Below are 23,099 nucleotides of genomic sequence, written 5' to 3'. Positions count from 1 at the left end.
CCAGTCCCCTTTGCATCCCACTGCCCTGCAGATGAGAAGGAGTTTGGGGAAGGAACATAGTTACCGGGTCACCTGGGATTTTGTTACTCTTTAACAGTTGGCTGCTTACGGTTTTCTTTTCATCTCTCTAGTCTTCCCTGTCTCGCTCTCCCCTCATTTTTCTTTCCTAACTTAGTAAACACATACACTTGGTGCTACAACACTAGAGCTTTACTGTTATTTATTTATTTATTTTTTAACTTTTTCTCAGTTCAAAAGGGAAGCATTTACTTTGAAAACTTGATCTTTGAAATTTTGGTTTTAAATTATTGAACAATATATTGAACCTATGTAAAAACATGCTCACTACTAAACCTTTGATGTGTGCACCGTTGCCGGATGCACCTTGTGCAGGTGTGCAGTATTCCTGTGTGGATAGAGTCTTTCTTTTGTTTTTGCAACACCCTTGTCACTTTCTCTGGTTTCTTTCTCCTCTTGTTGCTGTTGCTAAGAATTCTGCTACAGCCATATTCTGTAGCAAGTGCCCAGCTCCCTCTAAGGACCAGGATTAAATGTCGATTAGCAGCTAAGTAACTCTTTTTCTCTGCAAGCTAAGACTCCAGAGGAAGCAAGAAGTGACCCCGGTGTCCTTCTGCTGATCTCTTCATTTTCCCTGGGTGTGTCTGAACAATTTGTTGGGCTTGAGTAACAACTCAGTTATATTTACATTCTTAGAGCAGAAAGATGATACTAGGTCAGGAAATGGCATTCCAAAGTCATTCAGATCCGGAAGGATGGAGCCAAGAGATACGGAAGCTGGGCAGAGGTCAGACAGGGTAACCTGACCCTCCCCAGGGTTAACTTTCAGGGCTTCAGAGCCAAATGTGGAGCCAGGGAGTCTGGCCAGCCTCATGTGAATGGGTGCCCTTTTCCATTGCTGTGATAAAACACGTTGACCAAGGTAACTTATAAAAGAAAACATTTAACTTGGGGCACGTGGTTCCGGAGGGTTAGAGTCCATGGCCACCGTCATGGTAGAAAGCATGGCAGCAGGCAAGCAGGTGTGGCACTGGAGCAGGAGCCAGGAGCTTGCTTCTGACCCTTAGGCATGAGCCAGAGGGAACTAACTGGGAACAGCATGGGCTTTTGAAGTCTCGGTGGGTCAGTAACAGACCTCTCCAAACCAGTCCACCAACTAGGGGCTAAGTATTTAAACACAGCAGCCTATACAGGCCAGTTTCATTCAAACGACTACACGCAGCTTCTCTTCGTTCTCTACTTGGTAGCAACTATTGCTTCTCTTCCTGGGAAGAACTCTCTCCCCTCTCCTTTCCACCCCCATCATTAGGAAAGTGTTCTGTCTTGTGGAATAGGACTCCAATTCAATCAGAAAGCAGTTGGTTAGCCCCATTTAATATTCCAGTATTACACCTGTGGGCACATGTTGCCTGGAAGTCCAGTATTAGAGATCTCAAACCTCTCCTGACTAAGTCCCCTGCTGCCTTTTCTCCCCCAGTGGCCTACATGGCAACTTTGAGTGCTATGAAAGGAGGGAGAAGGTTTCCAGAGCATTCTAGCTTGGTTTCTATATATGCTGCAATCAAGTTGTGTTGTTTCCCACAGCATTGTGGTCTTATCGCCTAGTTATGGTGGCAAGCAAGAGCAATGGCAACCACCTCTGTCATTCTGGGAGTCTCTGCAGCCTCTCTGACCAAAATCCATAGGAAAGAGAGCAGCTGGGTAGAAATGAAGGGACCCAGATAGAGATGATCACCAGGCATATGCTGAGGGCTGGCGTGGGAGCCGTGCAGTCTCTGAGCAAGACTGTGCAGTGGAACTAAATGTAACGTTGCCTGCTAAGACCGTACAAGCATAGGAAAACTTTGGAATGTACACAATAAAGGAGTTAAAGAGGAACTGCTTGTGTGCAGCAGGCCAGTGACGTGGTTACCTCCTCAGTAACAGGCTCCCCTTCATCCCATGCCTTTAGTTCTGCTATCAAATTCATTGTAACAGACAACTTAATTATTAAGTAAAAAGTATTTTTATTATGAAAAAATAAAACTCCTAGGAAGGTATCCCACATCTGCCATTGAGAGTTTTATCTAATAACTCATGGCTTTTGGAGAAAGTACTATTATTTATACAGGATACATGTTTTAAACTCCTTTAAGATGTGCATATGTGTATATATGTGTGTAATTACACACTTATATACTACAATATCATATACATTTAGATATAACATACTATATACAGATGATCCCTATGTAGACCATTCTGGTTCTAAGATCAGAGATCCATTTGCCTCTCTCTGCCTTCCAAGTGCTGGGATTAAATGACTTTGCCACATACCCTGACTTAAATTATACTTTTAAATTAATTTACCAAGTAGTGGTTTTGTGTAAGGCCTTCGTTTTGGCTCACCCAATTCCCATCATCTTCTCTTCCCTATTACAGTGGAGTCTTTAGAAAGTTTCTTAACAATCAATCAGCCTGGCTTCTTTTCCCGTAAAGCAATATAACTAGAATCAGGGGGAGAGATACCAAAGTGCTTACAGGCGAGACACATTTACTCTTAGTCACCTTGGGCTCTTTTCAGAAGGAGTCACAACTATAAGCACAGAAGTATGTGTACATATACATCAATGTTGTTTTGCCTTCTGAATAAATCTGTGAGTTACCATAATTTATTTTTTTGCTCAACTTACTTTCTATTCTTTGTTATTCAAGTTTTAAGAAAGCAAAGAATGAAAACAGCCCTGACCCCCAAAGGAGCAAATCTCATGCACCTTGGGAAGAAAACGGACCGCAGAGGTAAGGGGGTGCTCTGTCTTTGGAGAGAAACCAGGGGTGGAATGTGTCCTAGCTTGGTCAGTGGAGGGAACTAACTGCTCTGTGGCTGAAGTGCTGAAGTGGGAGCCAGCAGCCTGTTCCCTAATGTGTTGCCTTTTAGTGTGACAGAAAGGAAAACCAGTGTGTATAAAGAAACCACCTATATATAAGGCTGTTTAGATCAGTGGTTTCAGCCTGTGGGTTGCGACTCCTTTGGGGGAGGGGGGGGGTCACATATCAGATATCTACATTGTAGTTCATGACAGTAGCAAAATTACAGTTAGGAAGTAGGGAAGAAATTCTTTTATGGCTGGGGTCAACACAACACGAGGAACTGTTGCAGCACTGGGAAGGTTGAGAACCACAGCTCTAGAGTGAGGATGTATTTCTGAAAACATTTCCCAATGGCAGCAATGCTAACACTCTACGCTGGACTTGTAAAGACTCCCAAGCTGACACATGGACTCTTTCTCTCACTCCAGTGGACTATACAACTCCTCCAGTGACCGCACTAAGTCACCAAAGTTTCCCTGTGCCCGGCAGCGCAACCTCTCCTGCGGCAGCGACAATGACTCCTCGCAACTGATGAGGCGAAGGTGGGCAGAACACAGTTCTGACTCCAGTGGGACCAGAAGCTTCCCGTCCTGGCCATGCGGTTTTAACGTGAGCCTCAAAGGGCCACTACTGTTTGTCTCCACGTGGTCACTGCAAGCTTGTTCTTTTTGCAAAATAATTCAAGTTAGGGAGCTTGTTGTATTTATCTGAAACAGTTTTAGAGAATATTTTTATAAAATGTTTATGGTCACTTGCTCTCTGTATTTAAAGGGGCTAATTTAGAAACCATAGGTATTATGCTAACTCTATAATATGCATCGCAAAGCATCAATAATATATGTTAAATGTTACCACATTGGAAAGTAGGACTACACTTAAAGCCCGTGTGTTCTGTCCCCTAAAGTGATGCTGCTGTGTTAGCATTTGTGAGCCTCTTCCAAAGCAGAGGCCGTGAACCTGCTGCCTTCTACTGAGAAGGACAGAGTGCATGTGTGACTGTGGAGGCCTGACCACCCCAAAACTAGAATCAGGGTGAGGATCGAATATCTGTGTGGCTTACTCGGCTTAAGCATGTTAGAGGCAGCGGGAGAACACAGGCTGGTGGTGATGGCAGAGCCTTGTTCACTCCTCTTAGGGAGGATGATATGTGGGAAGGAGATGGGACTGGGGCTTTAGATATGTCTCAGGAAGTTTGGCTGTGAAAGAGAAGAGGAATGGGGAAAAAAAGAGTTCTATAGAGTCAAAGTTTATGTTGAGGGCTGGGGAGATGGCTCAACCAGTAAAGGTGCTTGCTGCCAAATCTGATTATCTGAGCTCAGTCCTGGGACCCAGATGGTGGAAGGAGAGAACCAAGTCCTTCAAGCTGTCCTCTGACTTCTCACACATAAGCACTAATAAGTAAATGTGCCCTGTTAAGAAAAAGTTTATGTTGGTAATATTAAAAGCTAAAAAAGGGGGGGGCATTGACAGGGAAGTTGAATATGTATGGAAGGTAAGTGGGTCGTTAGTGAAGATGATTGAGAAGATGGTGGTTTGGCACTCATGGGGCACATGGAGGTGGGTTGGGGAGCTAACCTTTGTTGTCAAGGCAGTTCTGTAAAAAGTGGGGAGATATCGTTAAGTTTTTATTTCAGGTAGAAGGAAGGTGGGAGGAGTCTTCTTTGATGCTACTTTTGCCTTTGGGAGGAGAAAGCAGAGACAGGCTAATGCAGAGGTACCTCAGCCAAAGGGAGTGTGGCCAGCGTGCTACAGAAACTGTACTGAGGTCAGAAAAAGGTGTCCGACTGTTGAATGATTTAGGCGCGCAGTTGGGAGAGCAGCTTGTCAGCACAACGAACACACGCTTGTTCAGTTCCTTCTGGCCGCGGATGCTCAGCTAGCTATCTGGGGCTGACCCAGAAAACCTGGATACTCTGGGAAAAAAAGCAGAGCTGAGGAAGTACTGAGCGCTGTCATGTGGGTTACTGAGTGGGGATGCCATAGACCGAGGTCAAAGGTCAGATGGGTGAGCAAGCAGGGATGCCCACAGCTTACAGTGGTACTTGTCTCCTCACTGGAAATACACTATGCTGTAAAGAGTATGTGGATGTGTTGGGGAGGGGTGTGTGCGAATGCAGGTGCCCGCAGCACTCAGTCCCCAGGAGCTGGTGTTACAGGTCACTGTGAGCCACCTGATAGACTGAGCTCACGTCCTCTGCAAGAGCAGTGCCTGCTCTTACCTGCTGTGCCATCTCTCCAGTCCCATTTTCTTCCACCTCATAACTGTTGCTGGAAGTCCTGTTAAAACTGAGGCGCTTTGGGCTAGAGAGATGACTCAGGGCTTAAGAACGCCGGTTGTTCTTTTGGGATGCAGCTTTGAGTCCTAATTTCCAAGTAGCAGCTCACGATTGTCTGTAACTCCAGTTCCAGCAGACTCAGCACATTCTTCTGGCCTTTGAGGGCACCAGGCACATACATGGTATGCAGGCAAAACACCCATACATATATAACAAAAATTTAAAAATAAGACAAAAACACAGAGCCACTAAAAGGAGTAACAGGGGTCACAACACTCTTCAGTGGGCAGGATGTGATTCCGATTCACGTGTTCTGTCTCCAGTGCCTCTGTGTGTGTGTTTAAGTTTAACAAGATGCCCTATTAGAGGTGCTTAGAGGTAAACAGGAAGTAGGGGGGTTGTGATGAGAGAGCAGTGAGTTTGGAGATGGTTGGAGATAATAAAGGTCAAAGCTTAACGAAGGTGTAGCTTGGTGAGTTGTGGTGGGCGAGGCCATTAAAGAAGAGATAAAGAATTGTAGGCCAGGACCCAAGTGAGAGCTAGGACCAGCTGGAAGTTGGCTTAGAGGGCTGCAGACCTAGAAGCCAAGGCCAACCCTGTGGTTGGATGAGTGTAGCTTATTCAACATGGGCATTATGCCTAGGCCACAGTCTCACTGTAGATGACTGGGTGCTTGAAGCCAGAGGTGGTGTGTGGAGTCTCTGGGACGTCATAGGACTGGATGTGTAGACATGACATAATTGTGAGGCAAGTTAACCAGCCCAGAAGGCATCTGGATTAACATCTGGATTAACAGATGTGAAACTCTGCCTGCTTTCTCAGCCGTAGATCATGCTGCCTTCTGTAACTCCTTTTGTCTTCCTCAGGAAAGCTCACAACAGTGGCGAAGACTCAGATCTCAAGCAGAGAAGGAGGTAAGGAAGGAAAGGGAGGAGCCAGAGGGGAGAAGGCGAGAGCAGCGACGTCTCCCTATCTCCCACGCCTGCTTCATGTCTGCATCACCAGCCTTTGTTTTTTAACGCCAGTGTCAGTTGGATCTCAGTCTTTCACTCTGTTCTGCCCTTGCTAGTTCTCCTTGTTTCCTGTTCCTTTTGTGACTCTGAGGAGCTGTCTCGAGCTACGTCCTGCCATATTCTAAACTACTTCACCAGTTAGCAACAACAAGCGTTGTGAGTGTGTGTGTGTGTGTGTGTGTGTGTGTATGTGTGAGTGAGTGTGTGTGTGTGTGTGTGTGTGTCCCCAGCTGGATTGAGCAGGCAGAGGTCAGATGGTAGCTGAAGTTGTATTGCCCAAAGGGCCTACAAATGGTGGGCTAGTCTTGGAACTTGCGGGCTATCCCTCACACCTCATTCTGTTGGTGAAAACTGTCACACAATCAGCACAGGTTCAGAAGAGTGGAGATAAGTCTACTTGTACCACAAGGGTCTGGGGAAGCCAAGGCATCCCTGGTTTGTCCTCCATGTTTGTTTTAGCGTTGCCATGCTTGCTATGTGCGGTGGATCTTCTGAGTCCTTTCCGGGGATTCCTGTCACGTGGTTTCCTCTTCCTCCTGCCCAGCTCTTTCTCTGAGCTGTAGACTTAGCTCAAATGTTTGAATTCAGAAACACTTCTTACTGGGGGAGGGATCAGATGGGTCTTTGTGTTTGGATTCATGATTTCTCTATAAAGTTAATTGTAGAGTGCCAGATGAACCTGTCTGTGATCGTCATAAATTTTTTTTTTTTCTTTTTTTGCTTTGTCTTCAGGTCACGCTCACGCTGTAACACAAGCAGTGGTAGTGAGTCAGAAAATTCTAACAGAGAACACCGGAAAAAGAGAAACAGGTAACAGCCCAACACTGTAGTCCCTAGACCTGTGCTATCTGGACTGGTGCTGGCCATAGGATCCGTTGTGCTCCACAGGCCTGAGCCTGCCTTCTTCATTGGTGGCCCAAAGGCCATTGCTTTGTATCACCAATCTAGGAAACCTCTGCTCTTGTGTGTTTCGTATCTCTAGAGTCAGATCATTAAATAGCCTGATAGTTGAAGTACCTTCTTGTCTTTTGCTCAGGATAATTCTATACTTAGGGCATTGTGTGTGTTGGATTTATCTGAGATGGGGAGGAATTTGCCATTTGTGCAGGGAGTTCTCCTTGAAGTACCTCTGGATGGGATTTTCTTATCTCATCTTATCTCATCCCATAATGATACTTTTATCTTAGAGAGTCTATTCACTTAGCTTCTCTGTATCTACATGTGTCTCCAGTCACATGAGGTACACCAGGCCAGTGTACTTAGCCCACTTTTGAAGGACTCAGTTTTTTAGAGCTTGCTCGTAAGATCAGTTGATATAATGAGCATTAGTGTTGGCTTAATGTGTTAATCACTTCTCTCCAGGTACAAACCATTAGCTTATGAACAGCAGGTATTCATGAGCTATGGAAACTCCACCAGGCCAGGCATCAGAGGATTTGATTGTCACTTGTACCAGTCTAACCCAGTGGTCCTTAACTGGGCAAGCTCTGCCCTTCCCGAGGATGTTTGGTTGTGTTTGGAGACATTGATTTTTGTTACACTGGGATGGGAGCGATTACTACTGACCAGAGCTGATGCTAAGCATTCTCCAACTCCAACATAGAAGGCAGACATCATAGAAAAGGTGCATCTGGTACTAAAACATCCGTGATGCTAAGAGGAAGGGGGAGGGAGACAGGCGGGCGGGTGGGCTCTTCCGGTTACCATGGGGCTCAGGCCCGCCTGTCCTTTTCTAAGCCATCTTCTTCTCTTCTCTGAGATGAAGCAGTGAGACCGGTCTCTAAGGTCATTCTTCAGAGCTTTGTGCTGAGTGCAGATGGAGTGGCCTGCACTGTGACTGCAAAGCCTGTGTAATAATAGCCTAGCCAGCTAGCCGGCATCTCCAGGAGCCTCTTGCTTAGGAAAGCTTTCTGCCTCCTGCTCTCTTGGCGGCTGGGATCACACTGGACAGCCGCAAGGTCTCTGTGTGTTATGACACTCCTCAAAGAAACAATTTTGGTTTGTGTATCTGTGAAAATCCAATTATGAGAGGCATCTCTCCCTTAGGTGCCCTCTTGCTGCTGTAAAACCAAGCAGTTTTGTACAAAGCAAAACAAATTGCTTGCTTTTTCTGCTTAACAACTTGTGCTTATTCATCACATCAGGGTCTGTTTTATTTAGTGTCCTCCATAATGGCCCACTCTCAACTGTACAGAAGATAACCTGTTTAAAAACAGTGTCTTGGGGGCGGGGGCCAAATGTGCTAAGGGCAACAACCGGGTCCTTAAATTGTTCACTGCTGGTCTGGCTGTGCTGGCTTGTGTCCCTGCTAGCTGCTTGTTTCCTGGGGAGTGTTACCTCTGTCTCCCACAGATTGTTTTTTTAAACCAATTGAATAGGTGTGAGAATGGCATTGCTTCTGGATGTATAGGTGCTCATGTTCTTTATAATGGCCATCATGAGAAGCCGCTTTTGAAGTAGACAGGAAGGATATAGCAAGCTTTTTCCATTAATTTGACCTGTGGCAGGATTGCCCCAGGATCACACGAGTTCCTGTCTCCTGAGAAGATGAGGCACAGCAGACAGCAGGCAGAGGAAGATGCATGTTTGGCTCAGATCACCATCCACGCAGGTTCTGCCTCGGCAGGCAGGTGTGCACGGAAGGAGGGCTCAAAGTCTGCTCATCCCACTGGGTGTGCACTTGCCTAACTCCAGCCCCGCCCTCGAGGGAGCCTTTGCTCTCTCACCAGGAGCCTCCTTTTGTATTAGAGCTGAACTTGGACACTTCAGCTCTTCTCCTATTAGGATGTCTTCTGTGTACAACAAAGGACTGTTTCAGTGCTGTCCTCTGTGCTTTTGTTTGGGGTGACTGTAGCACTGGCCACCCAGAGCTTGGTCCATGTTGATGTTCTGTTTCCTTGCCTCTGCTGCGGGAGCCTACACCCTGATACACCCCAATTTCTTGTCTTGGTTTGGGAAATTTTAACTTGGGAGCAACTTTTGGGCAAACTCATTTTTACATTTTTATTAGCATATTCTAATTATATGTAACAATCTATTTGATTATGACATTTTCATACATGAACTTGAAATGTGTCAGTCATGCATCCGAGCCAAACATGCATCTTCCTCTGCCTGCTGTCTGCTATGCCTCATCTTCTCAGGACACAGGAACTCGTGTGATCCTGGGGCAATCCTGCCACAGGTCAAATTGATGGAAAAGGCTTGCCCTCCCTTGCCCCTCTTCCCGCCCTCACCAATCTGATTCCTCTTCTCATCCAGTCTCCCTTCTACTTCCAGGTCAGGTTGGTTGGTTGGTTTTTTTCTTCCTTCCTCCCTCCCTCCCTTGTTCCCTCTGTCTCTCTTTCCCTCTTTTCTTTTCTTTTCTTTTCTTTTCTTTTCTTTTCTTTTCTTTTCTTTTCTTTTCTTTTCTTTTCTTTTTTGGATGATGATGACCCAGTCAATGGATTTCATTAGAGTTGTTTACAGGATCTCGCACCCTTTACCGATTTCTATACCACTGGAGAAACTGTCCCTTCCTTCCCTATCCATTGTTAACTGCATATAAATCCTTAGGGAGGGGTGGGGCCCCGCAAGCCCCTCCCCCCTCTGGCCTAGGTGTTGACCTCCTAGGCTTGTGTGCAGGTAGTCATGGATGCTGTGAGTCCAGGAATACACCAACCGTGACAGGCTCAGACGACAGTGTTCCATTTTGCCCTCCCCATTTGACTCTGTCTCATACAAACCTTCTGCCTCTTCATCGTCAGGGTTTCCTACACTTTGGAGGAGTGTTGCGTTCATGTCTGAGCATCCAACAGTTACTTCATCTCAGTGCTTTAACCCTAGGAGTCTGTGGAGTTACCACTGACCACGGCAAAGGAAGCATTGCTGGCCAGTGCTGACATTAGCACTGTTCTATAGCACAAACATAGTCGTTTAGAAGGAGTTTGAAAGGCACATCATGCCTGTCAAAACGACAGTAGTAGCTTCCCATCTAGAGCTTACAACTTTTACAGCCATGGGCTTTTGACTGGGTTTATGGTGCTAGGGGTGAATTCCCGCCAGTGGAGAAGGCCTCAAATCCAGCCAGAGAGCATTGGTTACTCCCAAACCAACCCTTGCCATAGCTACACTAGCTACACATCTTTCCTGGCAAGTTAGTACTGTTGCAGATGAGGCCCACAGCTGAATACCCCAGCAGCCTACATAGCAGCGCCCCATCCCGTGAGGGTTAGTCGGCAGGGAGGGAGGAGGTGTCCAGTCCAGTTGCAGCTTGATTCTCTTCTATGTCCCACAACTACAGTGAGTGGCTCCTTCAGTGATGGGCTCTCACTCTCCAGTTCTAATGGGCAGCTAATGGCAATGGCAATTTAAAGGTATGTGTGTGTGTGTGTGTGTGTGTGTGTGTGTGTGTGTGTGTGTGTGTGTGTGTGTAGTGTCTCAGGGTCCTCTCTGACTAGCAGCTTGTAGAGCAATAGATAGGCCCACTCCTGGCCCTGGAATTTCCGTTTAATAATCCATGGCTTCTGAGAGCAACTTCATTCATCCTCACAAGGTCTCCCATTCAGTTTATTTTATTTTATTTTGTTTTATTTCTGAGTAGTTTATAAGGTATCAGATTTCTCTGTGGACTTCCCACAGGTTACTAATTCGGGTTGCACCCCTCCCATCCCCCTAAGTGCTTCTCTTCTTCGAAGCAAGCACCAACTCCCTGACACAGCTTACTTCTGTTCTTGCTGAGGGAAACTGTAGCCCCAGGGAGTGGAGAAACTGCCCTGCAGTGTTCTGGGTTCTGAGGGTCTGTGGATCTTCAGACAGAGTCATCTGACTTCTGGAGGCTGCGTGTGGTCTAAGGATGCTGGGTTCTTCTCCGCACCTTCTTCCTGGGTTTTACAAATATTTATTTATACATGAAGGGAACTCTATCTTAGCATTTTTAAGACAGGGTCTTGTGAAACTCCATCAGCCCCCGACTTGATGTGTAAGGCAGGATGACCTGCGGCCTGTGCTCTTCAGTCTCTACCTCTGGGGCTGAGAGTCTAGGTCTGCATCACTGCGGTGCTGTTTTTATGTGCTCCTGGGGATCAAACCCATGTCCTCATCATGCTGGGCAAGCATTCTACCAACTGGGCTACACCCCAAGCCAGGAAGGCTCTATTAGGCCTGAGACCACTCTGGAAATGCTGGGATTTCTGTTGTTGCTCCTTTTTTTGTTTTTTGTTTTTGTTTTTGTTTTTTTTAAATAAACCTGACTTATTGGTGCTTACTTCTACTTTATTGATTTCATGGATAAGATTTTAATACACCCGGTGTGTGTGAGATAAGAGACACTGTTCATCCAGAAGAGGCTTTTTAGCACCACTTAAAAGGTTAAAAAGTCAAAATTTGGGGCTGGAGAGATGGCTCAGCAGTTAAGAGCACCACTGGCTGCTTGTTCTTCCAGAGGTTCTGAGCTCAGTTCCCAGCTATCCCCATGCTGGCTCACAACCACCTATAAAGGGATCTGGCGCCCTCTTCTGGCATGCAGGTGCACATGCAGCAGAGTACTCATAGAAACTAAATTAATAAAAATAAATAAATGAGTTGAAATCTAAGCTGGGCGTGGTGGCACACACTTTTAATCCCAGTGCTTAGGTGGCAGTCAGGCAGATCTCTGTGAGTTCAAACCTGGCCTGGTCTACAGAGTGAGTTCCAGGATAGCCAGGGCTACACAGAGAAACCCTGTGTGGGCAAAACCAGTCAAAATCCAACAGTGGAATGCCTGAAGCAAGGGTTGCTGTTTTCTATAGAATAAGTATGTGCCTCTTTAGGGTCAGGACTGGTGAGTATTCGGGGGTTCTTCTTAGATGTGCTTCCGAAAGCTTCCTTCCATGACAGAAGGGCCGCCCTCCTTCACGCAGGCATCCTTTATGTGTTGTCAGCCCTTTCCACTTCTGTTGTTCTTCATGGTGGCCGGCAGACCTCCAGTGAATATCCTACTCTCCTCAGGCCTGAGAGCTCTGAGGGGAAGTTTTTCTTGCGCGCGTCAGGATCCTTCTGCGCATGTTTATTGGGAGAGCTTGATTGCAGAGGCGAAAGACCCTCAGCCCAGCCCTGGTGCTGCTTTATATAGGCCTAGGAGAGGTGTGTCTCACACCTGGATTGTGTTGTGTTTGGTCAATTCTCAAAACCTCATCTTGGCAAAAAACTTTCCTGCCTATGTATGCGTGGTGGCCAGCAGAAGCCTGTGCCACTCTGCAACGGCACATGTGGCTTCCCACATCTCCCCCTTTCTGTTTTAATAAAATGAGGCTGGACTAGGCCTGTGCAATTATGTCCATCTGCTGTGGCTCCTGTTTTAGGTCGTTCCTCCAATGTCACAGTCTTTTCCCGTCGTAGGGTAACCCTATCGCCACCGGGCCCCGTGCCTTAGGTTGGCCTGTGCATGAGGAAAGTTGCCTGTCTCTGGATACCCCAGTGCTGTGTGACAGTAACTGCTAAATGACCTAGGGCGAACTCTGCAAAAGAGGCCAGCCAAAAAATGAATTAGTGGGGAAATCATGATCACCTTGTCGTATGCATCAATGTGCAAGGGCTGATCAATGATTGTTGAGTCTCTCTCATGTGCAAGAGCAGAGAACTCAGATGCTGACTAATTCTTGAGCATAGATAACCAAACTTTAGGGGAGGCGCCGTTTTCAATAGCCAATAGTGCCTGAGTTATAATTACCTTGTCACGTTTTTGTTGTGTTTTAAATTTGCATACCAACCAGAGCATGAGCGCCAGTCCACAGCACATGGCAGCACCACACAAAATCACTCCCACCCATTCCTTAAAGTAAGAGAAAGCAGAGGAAAGCCAAGAGGTAAAGTCTCCAAAGGTCACAGGTTCCACCCTGGTTCCATTAAGGTTCAGGATCTGTATCTGCAGCCTCTTCTGCAACCTGTCATGCGAGCAGTTCCCCTTCAGATAATTCAATAGGTCTGTACTTTTAATAAAAGAATTATTAATATAAAGTTTCATTAAGAAAGCCATATGCTCGCTGTATACTTTCTTCTTCAGGTCCACAAATCACAATGTCGTCCATATAATGACAAATTTTTAAGGAGGGGAAACCATCTCTGACTGGTTGTAAAGCTTTTCCTACATATAATTGACATATGGTAGGGCTATTTGCCATTACTTGGGGTAACACTCGCCATTGATACCTTTTATCAGGCTCCATATGATTAACAGAAGGTAGGGTAAATGCAAATCTAGGTTTATCTTTCTCATTTAATGGAATGGAAAAGAAACAATCCTTAATATCTACTACTATAATTCTCCAATCCTTAGGTAGAGCTGAGAGTAGGGGGAGTCCTCTTTGTACAGGACCCATAACTTGCATTTGTGCATTAATGGCTCTGAGGTCATGTAACAATCTCCATTTACCTGACTTTTTCTTTACAACAAAAATAGGGGTGTTCCAGGGTGATTGTGTGGGTTCTACATGTCCCAGGTCTAATTGTTCTTGTACTAATTCTTTAGCTGCTTTTAATTTCTCAGAGGATAAAGACCACTGAGGCACCCACACCGTGTCCTCTGTACACCACGGAATGGGCAAAGTCTCCTCAGCGGCCCCTAGAAAAAACCCAGCCCTTTCTTATCTGCTTTTACTGTGGCTTTAACTGGTGAAATTCTACCTTGTAAGCTTTTTCCTAGACTTAGTCCAGGTATATATCCCATTCCTTTCATCATTTCCTTGCTTTTCTGAGAATAATCATTAGTCAGTATAAAGTTCATGGCTGACATCACATCTCTTCCCCATAAGTTTACAGGTAAAGGGAGTACATAAGGTTGAAAAAGCCCTGTCCTTCCTTCTTTATCTTTCCATTGTAAGGATTTTGCACTTATAGTTGGGGTAGCCTCATATCCTAATCCTTGTAAGCTATGTGATGATTCATTAACAGGCCAAGAAGCAGGCCACCAATTACTAGATATAATGCTTTTATCTGCTCCTGTATCCATTATACCTTGAAAGGTTTTTCCTTTTATTTGTAAAGATGTGTACTCTCTTTTCAAACCTATTTTTTCTACCCTTTGTACACTGCTTTTGCATATGACCTGTTTTCTTGGGTTCGTTCATGTTGTTTAGAATGACTTCAACCTTGAGTTTCCAATTTTAAGCTAACTTTCTGTTACAAGCAAAAGGCTGTCTGCCCCTTTAAAAGCTCCATTTGCAATCGGCCCTCAACAGGGCTTTTTCAGCTGTACTTGACTCCCAGCCACCGTGCAGCTAACTTGTCAATTTTTGCTGTGCAGACTGAGACTGCTTTTTGTATTTTTCAACATGAAACACAGAACAACAATCATTCAATCATCCAAACATGAATTGACAAACATATAGACAATTTGGTGCACCAAAAACAGACAATAGACAGCTCAAAGGGACACAGATATCCTAACCAGAGCTAAGAACATCTCCATAGGAGTCAGAGAGGAAGCAGGACGTCTCTCGTTTTCCTTCTGTCCCTAGGAGGGCTCTGAAATAGCTTATTTTCATTTTTTCTCTTTCTTCTGGGAATTCTGCATAGTGGCTGCTTCTAATAGTTACTCCTCTTTCCCTGAGAGCTATCATTAAGCCTTTGATGAAGGCTGCCTCTTTAGTCAAAGTCCTCGAGAGGAGGGTAAATTGACTTAATTTTTTGTTCTTCATTTTTTATATTATCCTTTATATCTTTATATTATCCTTCATATTTTATATTATCCTTTGTATCTTTATTTTTAGCTTCCTTTCTTTTTCTCTCTTTTTTTTTTTTTTCTTCTTAAGTTACTTATTTTTCTGCGCGCGTCTTCTTTTTCCTTTCTCTCTGTTTCTGATATGCCTTCCTGGTACTCCTACAAAATCACTGCCCTTCCTTAACAGCTGGTCCCACACAAACCCAGCAACAACTACCAGACCTACTGCGTAAGAAAGCATCTCTCAGAGACTTACCTTAATTTCTTTATACTTACCGGTACCACCGTTCATCAGCTGAAGAGTTCTGAATCCACGCAGTTGAATCCTTCTCAGCAGTCTGTTTTGCAGGAACACTTTATTAACACCGCTCCCCAGCTGAAGAGTTCTGAATCCACGCCGGATCCTTCTCAGCAGCTTGTTTTAAGGGAACCTTTATTAACTGCTCCTTCCCCGTGATGCAGTTCTGAATCCTCCCTGTAGCAGGGGGTCTTCGCTCGTGCCTGAAGATGTTTCGTCCCGGGTTCTCGGCACCACTTCTTGCGCGCGTCCGATCGACCAGCAAGAACGACCGCTGCAACAGGATCCTTCTGCACACGTTTATTGGGGGAGCTTGATTGCAGAGGCGAAAAGACCCTCAGCCCAGCCCTGGTGCTGCTTTATATAGGCCTAGGAGAGGTGTGTCTCACACCCGGATTGTGTTGTGTTTGGTTGATGCTTACAACCTCATTTGCATTCTTACATCTGATTGGTTACTTTCTCTCTTATCTGATTGGTTACTTTCTCTCTCTTCTGATTGGTCAATTTCTCTCTCTTCTGATTGGTCAATTTTGGTCAATTCTCAAAACCTCATCTTGGCAAAAAACTTTCCTGCCTATGTATGCGTGGTGGCCAGCAGAAGCCTGTGCCACTCTGCAACGGCACATGTGGCTTCCCACAGTTTTCACACCATTTCTATGGTCAGCTAGAAGTTGGTCATGGAAGTTGACCATTTGTTTGTTTTGAGGCAGGGTCTCACTGTGTGAGCCTGGCTGTCCTGGAACTCAACCAGGCCAGGTTTGAGCTCACAGAGATGTGCCTGCCTCTGCCTCCTGAGTACTGGGATTAAAGGTGTGCACCATCGAAAGAGTTGCTTGTTCAGGATTTCAGTCGACAGGATCTGTCTGGTTACATCACCTCCTCTTCATTTCTCCTCTTCATTTCTTCTTGTTTCACTCTTTGTTTTATCATTTTTCTCCTTTGTCTTCTCAAAGCTCCCATCTCACCCATCTTCCTTCTGACCCTCCTGAATTATTTCTTGGCACAGGAGCCCCTGGTTTTGCGACAGGACAACCCAGGATCGGGGTCAGCATCTCAGCTCTGCTATAGTGGTATCTGGGCATCACTTCGCCAGCTCAGGTCTTAGTATTGTAGGTCTATAACATGGGGCAGGGAATATCATGTCTGATGGCCTTTGTTGAATGGAGGATCAAATGAAATCTTTGAGATGAGAATGCTTTGGGATGCAGAGTCCCAGTCCAGTCCCAGTCTGGGGTCCCTGAATCTCCAGCCACCCTCTCCACTCCCTACTCAATCTCCCTCTTCTCTTTCCCCTCTTCTCCTCTCCTTTCCTCCCCTCCTCTCCTCTATTTTCCACTCCCCCTCTTCTTCTCTCTCCTCTTGCCCCTCTTCTTCTCTCCTCTCCTATCCCCTCTCTCCCCCTCATTTCTCCCCCTTTCCACCCTCTTTTCCTTTTCTTCTCCCCCTTCCTCTCCCCCTCCTTTCCTCTCCTCTCTTCTGCCTTTCATTTCCTCCGATCTTCCATTCTCCCACCTATCCTAACTTTCACGTTTAGTTACATCTCGTCAGTCATTCTTCCATGTGGAGTTTGTGTAGCCCAGGACTCCCCTGCTGCGTTGTTATGAGGACATTGCATCAGAAACAGACTCCCATGTTTGTGTCTTTCCTCGGTGACAGAATTTATTAAGTCATAAGTAGGCTATGTGGGTTTGTTGGCCGCAGTTTGTCAAGTAATACTGATTTCCTCAGTGGCCTATTGAGACACACGGGTTCTTCCATTCCAGTCTTTACTCCTGATGTGAGCTCTCAGGTCACACGTTACACATCACAGTAAGAACACTGATTTCTGTCCACCTACCTGTGCATATCTGTGTGCTGCAGAATGGCTAGATAAAGCAGATAGAGATTCAAAATAAAGATTTTTTTTTTCGTTTCTTTTTTTCTTTTTTTCTTCCCTATCAGTTTCTGCTTCTGGGCCCTCTGTGAAACTGCTTGAATTCTGCTGCAGCCTTTTAACCCTTTGTAGACATTTCTAGAACCATTTCTAGAATCTTTCCCTCAACCTGATGTCTGCAGTAAGTTCTCGGGCCTGGTTTTCCGGATATGAGTGTGTTCCTACAGTCCTATACACCTGCATACATTCTCAGGGTGGCACATTTTCTGTTTAAGTCTTAATTTGTGCTTTGTGTGTGAGGTTAAGTGTCCCTAAGGTGCAGACTTCTCCTGATTCTGCATTCATGCTCACAGTGAGTGAGAAGCGTCTTGTGAAGTCTCGCAGGTGAAGACACAGCCCCGGAACACCCTGTGTTACACAGTGTGGAGCAACTTAGAGCAGGAAACAGTTTAATCCCAACATTCAGTCTCCTAAGGACTGGGGTTAGAGGTAGGCACCACTACATGGGCTTGTATACCAGATATTCTCTCCACATCGTCACCCATGGATTGGTTGTAAGGGGGCTTATAGCTTACTTCAGTTACACAGTTTTATTGATGATAATATCTATAGTATTTTGGGTTTTATGTGATATCTCCCAAGATGTTATGATATATTGGCTACCATATAAAGAGTGAAGGATTAGTATTGGGAAATGAAATTTGTACTTCAGTTTACTGGTAGGATTAAGAACGAAGTTTCTTCCCCCCCCATTTATTTATTTACTTACTTACTTACTTAGTTATTGGTAAGATCTCAGGTATCCCAGCCTGGCCTCACACATGACTGGTAACTAAGGGTGACCTTGAATTGATTGATTTGCACATGTACACACACCATACACACACACACACACGCACACACACACACACACACACACACACACACTGAGATTATAGGTGTGCACTGCCATGCCTGGTTAGGAAGTACAGGAGCCTCCTGTGTGCTAAGGTAGCACTGGGTCAGCTGAGCTTTCCCCAGCCTGCTCAGGCTTCAGTCAAAGCATCCTTTGCTGTTCCATTACCGAGAGACAACAGATCTGGTGACATTTGCCACATGGTGAGCCTTCAGCTGATGTGCAGCTGACGATTCCTGTGCACGTTAGGCTGTATTTGTTTTAATTGGCTTGAGTTTCGAACTTTGTCCCTGAGACCCGAAGGGTCAGGCAGCAGTGGAGAAGAGGAAGGCCACCAGCCGGACTGTCAGAGGAACAAGAGAGGATGATGAGGTGAATATGATCCAAAGACATTACACGCACATGTAAAAATGTCACAATGAAACTCACCATTACGTATAATTAGTATATGCTAATAAAAACCTTAAAACATTAAAAAAAAAAAAAAAAAAGGCCAGCCAGTCTGCCGATATAGGCTTGAACATATAGGACCGCGCCCTGAACTTGTCCAGGACACATGCTGAAGGACGACCCAGGAAGTGGAGTGACAGGGACTGAGGCTTTTACTCACCAGCTTTCCCTGTAACTGTCCGAGCTTGATAAAAACGTTCTTCACATTCAAGGAAGAAATCTGCAGAATACCCTGCTCCTGGTGTGGGCATTCCAGGGAGGATCCATGGCTCACGCTCGTTCCTTAGCTTCGATGTGCTACTAGGCTTTTAGAGTGTCAGAGTGGGAGATTTGGAGAGGTGAAGGACTCAGTCGAATAGTTCAGTAGTTTTTACCTAAGTGAAAAAGTCTGAGTGAGTCTGCAGCCGAGAGAGGATTAGCGTGTGAGGAAAGAGAGAAGCTGGGCTCAGATGTGGGGACTAGAGCAAGCTGGCAGCAGGACACCCATGAACCCTTTCCTATTTGTATTCCCAGAGGTTTGCATGATAAACAGTAGTTATATGTGTGAAGCGTTCTTGTGAAACGTGGGGAGCCTGGGTTAATAATCCTGCTCTGAGAAGGTCCCGTGGCTGTGGCCTGGTCACTTTACCATTTGGATCTTTGATTCTCAGGCTCAGATGGAAAGAGTACCTGCCTTTTCTTCCTCAGGGAGGTTAGTGAAGGTTCAGACGCTAATGTCACGTGGAACGTAGAAAGGGCCCTGCGTGGGCAGGTGGTGTTATTCTGATGGGAACATTCAGCTGCCCTATGAGCTCAAGGCCAGAGAGGAAGCAGGAAGTGGAGCTGGTTCCCATTAACAAAACTGAAGTCAGTGTTTGAAACATGATCCATTTTGGTGCGAGTGCTATTGGAGTTTGCCTTTTAATGTTGATAAGTCTGTTCGTCTACTGGATGTCCATTAGTGTCTGAAGAATAGCTTAAGATGGTCTTAATGTGTCCCATAGGGGCTTTTATATTATTTCCTAATATGGGTGACTTGATTTAAAGACAACAAGATACAAATTGTGGCTATGAAGGGCACAGTCCACAAACAGATGATCAAGACAGACCACGGTTACCACGCCGCAGGTGCAAGGCCAGCTGGCTGATTTCTATTTTACTAGGACATACCATGACATAGACCTGTGATGGGTAATGTGGGGCTCCAGAGCTGACAGAGTGTCTGTGATAACAACACGGCTTGCACACCAGCGACAAGCCACGGATTACTGAAATGGGGCGAAACAGATTTTAAAGTCGTGAAGACAGCAGAGTTTCCAAGCGAAACTGCCTCAGAGGCCTCCCATTGTAGTAGCAGGGCCATAAGGACATATGGAAAATGGTAATACAACCTTAGGAGCAAATCAGAGGTATTTATTGATGGCAAGGGAAGGTTGGAAAAGCAAATGCAGTTTTTGTTTTCTGGCCTTAAGAGAATACATCAGCAGATGCCTCGAACCAATAAATTTCCCTAGGGAAGAAAAGCTACTGGCAAAAACAAGAAAAGAAGATTGCTTTATGTCAGGTGAGGCAAAAAAGAGTGGAGCTGATGAGAACACAAGTTCCCAGTCTGTGGGGACCTGGTGATTTCATTTTAGCAGTGGAGTGGTCACACAAAGCAATTGTCTGGGATGTTACGCTGCAGTCGGAGAGGAGGTTTGGCTCAGCGTCTTACTGGTTTGGAGATAAAACACAATAGAGAGACATTGGGTCTTAAAGCTAGACACGATCTTTGCAGTAATTCTTCACGTGAGCCAGCAGAGACCTGACCGCAAGAGATTAGCGGGTTGCTCCAGGACTCCAGGTCAGATAATGGCTAAGCTGGGAAGAGACAGAATGCAAGAGCGAGCCTCATGCATTTGCTCCAATAGATTGTAGGTTTAGCATTCAGCCTGGCCTCCGTCACCATGAATTAGAGGTGAATTAAGAGCTGGTATAAAGGAAGGTCCCGTGAAGAACAAAACCGATAAAAGAAGAGGACCGAGTGAGCCCCCGGGGACTTGTGTAAGAATTCATTTGATAATAGGACGATTTGTGCAGAGCTCTAATTGAGAGGAAGGGAAAGAATAGGAATTACTGTTATCTTCACTTTGTTATCAAGTGAGGATGCGGAATTTCATCTTCACAGCCTTAGCAAACTTAATTAAGTGTCAAGATCAGTAAAAATCTAAATTGCACGGACAACCTAGGAAAGAGTAGACTCTGAGGGCCTGATGAGAAGTGAGGAAGGTATACTAGAAGTCCCTACCTGGAAACATCTTTGAAAACATTCTCCCTCTCTCCCCATCTCTTCCCCCCACCCTTCACCCTCACCTCTCACCCAGACTCCTTCTCTCCCATACATTAATTTTAAAGAAAAAGCCTTGTTAGAATCTGTTTCCCACACTGTCTGTTGATTCTGCTTTCAGATGGGGAAATAGACCCAGTGGGCTGAATGCAGATTTAAGGAGAGATCGAGAGATTCGGGCAGGAAATGTGCTGCATATTGGGGTTCACCATCTGCATTTGAATCATTTTGAAAACAACTAGATCTGTAATAAAAATGATAATGGATTGCCTCCCCCCCACCCCCGATAATTTCCTGATTGTGATGTTCTTAAAGGTTGTACACCAGTTTAGGGCTTTTTAATATTTCTATTCTTCATGATGTAAATCCTCATATCAAAATAACATGTAGCTGGAAGTTAGCAAAGACCACTTGGATGTTCCACATCTGTAACTCAGTAAGACTTCAGGGTCATGCCCAGAGGTGGTGCCTGCCGACACTCTCAGTGCCTGGGAGATCAAGGCACGAGGATCAGTAGTTCAGGCTACATAATGAACCCTGCCTCAAGAAGAGGAAAGAAAAAATTGTAGGAGATATGTGTTTGTCATGCAAAGATTCCTTTAATCACTAATGATTTTAAAGGGGGCAGTGATCACTAAACCCTGCCTTTATGGACTGAGCGCTAAAATATTCTTGCTTCTGCGTGCTAGGATCTCCTTTTGTTCCCAGGTTGCACCTGTGTCTTCTGGAGCAGTTCAGTAATGGAAGAGATGACACTGTCATTCCTGTAATGAGACATCATTAGCCAGAGGCCTTTTGTAAGCGTGTAATTTCAGACTTCATTACAGACCGGACCTGGGTATCCACACCAGCATTGCTCAGGAACGCGGCTTCTCTTGTATCTCTACAGCGAGCCTTGCATTTTTAATGCATCTGCTGGAATATTTATGAGAGAGTAGTACCTGTAGAGGGCATCTGTCTTCAGAGCACACGGGTCATGCGGAGGCTATGAAGTAGGATTGCTTCACTGGCCGTACTTGAGACTTCCCAGTTAGAAAAATGAAAGTATGTGGCATGATCAGAAATTCACTTTGATGTGGTTCTTTTTACTGGCAAGGTAAAGGAAAACACATGTGTGCTCCCAGGAAATTTATTTTCTTACTACATAGGTGCCTGGCCTACAAGTCCCCATATGGACCAGGCTGGCCTCAAATTCACAGAGATCCTCCACCTGCCTTTGCCTTCTGGGTTCTGGAATTAAAGGTGTGCGCTACCATGCCTGGCTAGTGTTTTATCATCTGAGCATGATAGCTAACCTTCTGGAGTTTACAGTCAACGAGAATATACATACAGCACTTGTCTTCCTTCTAAACATCTGTATTACAAGAAAGTATGTACTGGACTAAGCCTGTCTCAGTCTTGCTAGGAGAACTAAACTTGACATGACGAAAGATCCTGGCTTCCTGGATAAACATATTGTAGTGATATTTATGCCTGCCCACGATCTGTACGGTGATTCTATGCAGAATTTCATGTCTAATTCTAACCCCAGAAATTAAGTGTGAGGCCCTGCGGGAGGAGAGATCTGCGACTGGCCTGAGCCTTTCCCTTTGATGGCATCCAATGAGTGCGATCCCTCACTCCTGGGAGTGTATCAGGTCTCCTAGCAAGTCTGGTGGGTTTCTGTCCTGTTTGATGTCAAGGCTTCAGGGAGGTGCTGTGATGAGAACTGTGGACATAGACATGTGCCCACACGTGTGTACGTGAGCATATGTTCCTGTATGATCTTGTCAATGGAAGAGCTGCTTCCAAAGGATGGTGATGACCTCAGGTCACATACTTTCCCATATTCCTAAAGTTAGTGTCCATAGCCTGTATTTTTAGTTCTAATTTACTCTGCGATGAGAAGATGGAACAGTGTTCTTCAAGCTGTGCAAATGACCATGGCAAATGACCATGGTTAGGTTCCTTCCCATTCCATAGGCCTTTGTCGTTCCCTGGGATTTCCCCCTTATATCACCAGCTAGGTCTACTCTTTCCCACCCCAAAGGCCTGATCAGCAGTTCTGGGTCATAGTTCATGGGGAATAAACAAACAACGGCAGTATACTTAGTCAAAAGAGGCCTAAAACAGTACCACAAAAATCAGCAAAATGACAGCAACTGATACACGTCTTTCAGTAATAACTCTTTATATTAACATTCTCAATTCCACAATAAATAGACACAAACTAGATGTTCAGATTAGAAAATAGGGGGGCTGGAGAGGCTGCTCTTCCAGAGGTCCTGAGTTCAATTCCCAGCAACCACATGGTGGCTCATAACTATCTAAAATGAGATCTGGTCCCCACTTCTGGTCTGAAGGCAAACATGCAGGCAGACATTGTAGACATAATAAATAAACAAATTTTTTAAAAGGAAAGGAAAGGAAGGAAGGAAGGAAGGAAGGAAGGAAGGAAGGAAGAA

General features: G+C 45.3%; 1 protein-coding gene across 6 annotated transcripts in view; it reads left to right on the top strand.

The window, feature by feature from the left end:
- Nucleotides 1–23,099, top strand: part of Epb41l4a (erythrocyte membrane protein band 4.1 like 4A) — a 216,376-nt gene that overhangs the window by 179,171 nt on the left and 14,106 nt on the right. For all 6 annotated transcript variants that reach the window (XM_085833764.1, XM_021150638.3, XM_085833765.1 and 3 more), the window contains 4 exons: nt 2,713–2,796; nt 3,297–3,410; nt 6,011–6,058; nt 6,890–6,967. In XM_085833764.1, the coding sequence (XP_085689890.1) occupies nt 2,713–2,796; nt 3,297–3,410; nt 6,011–6,058; nt 6,890–6,967 (324 nt within the window). The remainder of the gene's footprint in view (nt 1–2,712; nt 2,797–3,296; nt 3,411–6,010; nt 6,059–6,889; nt 6,968–23,099) is intronic.

This window comes from Mus caroli, unplaced genomic scaffold (genome assembly GCF_978045245.1).
Source record: "Mus caroli unplaced genomic scaffold, Mus_caroli_1 scaffold_19, whole genome shotgun sequence".
Classification (NCBI taxonomy): domain Eukaryota; kingdom Metazoa; phylum Chordata; class Mammalia; order Rodentia; family Muridae; genus Mus; species Mus caroli.
Note: the sequence above shows the minus strand (reverse complement) of the source record. Positions and strands in the feature narration are given on the sequence as shown.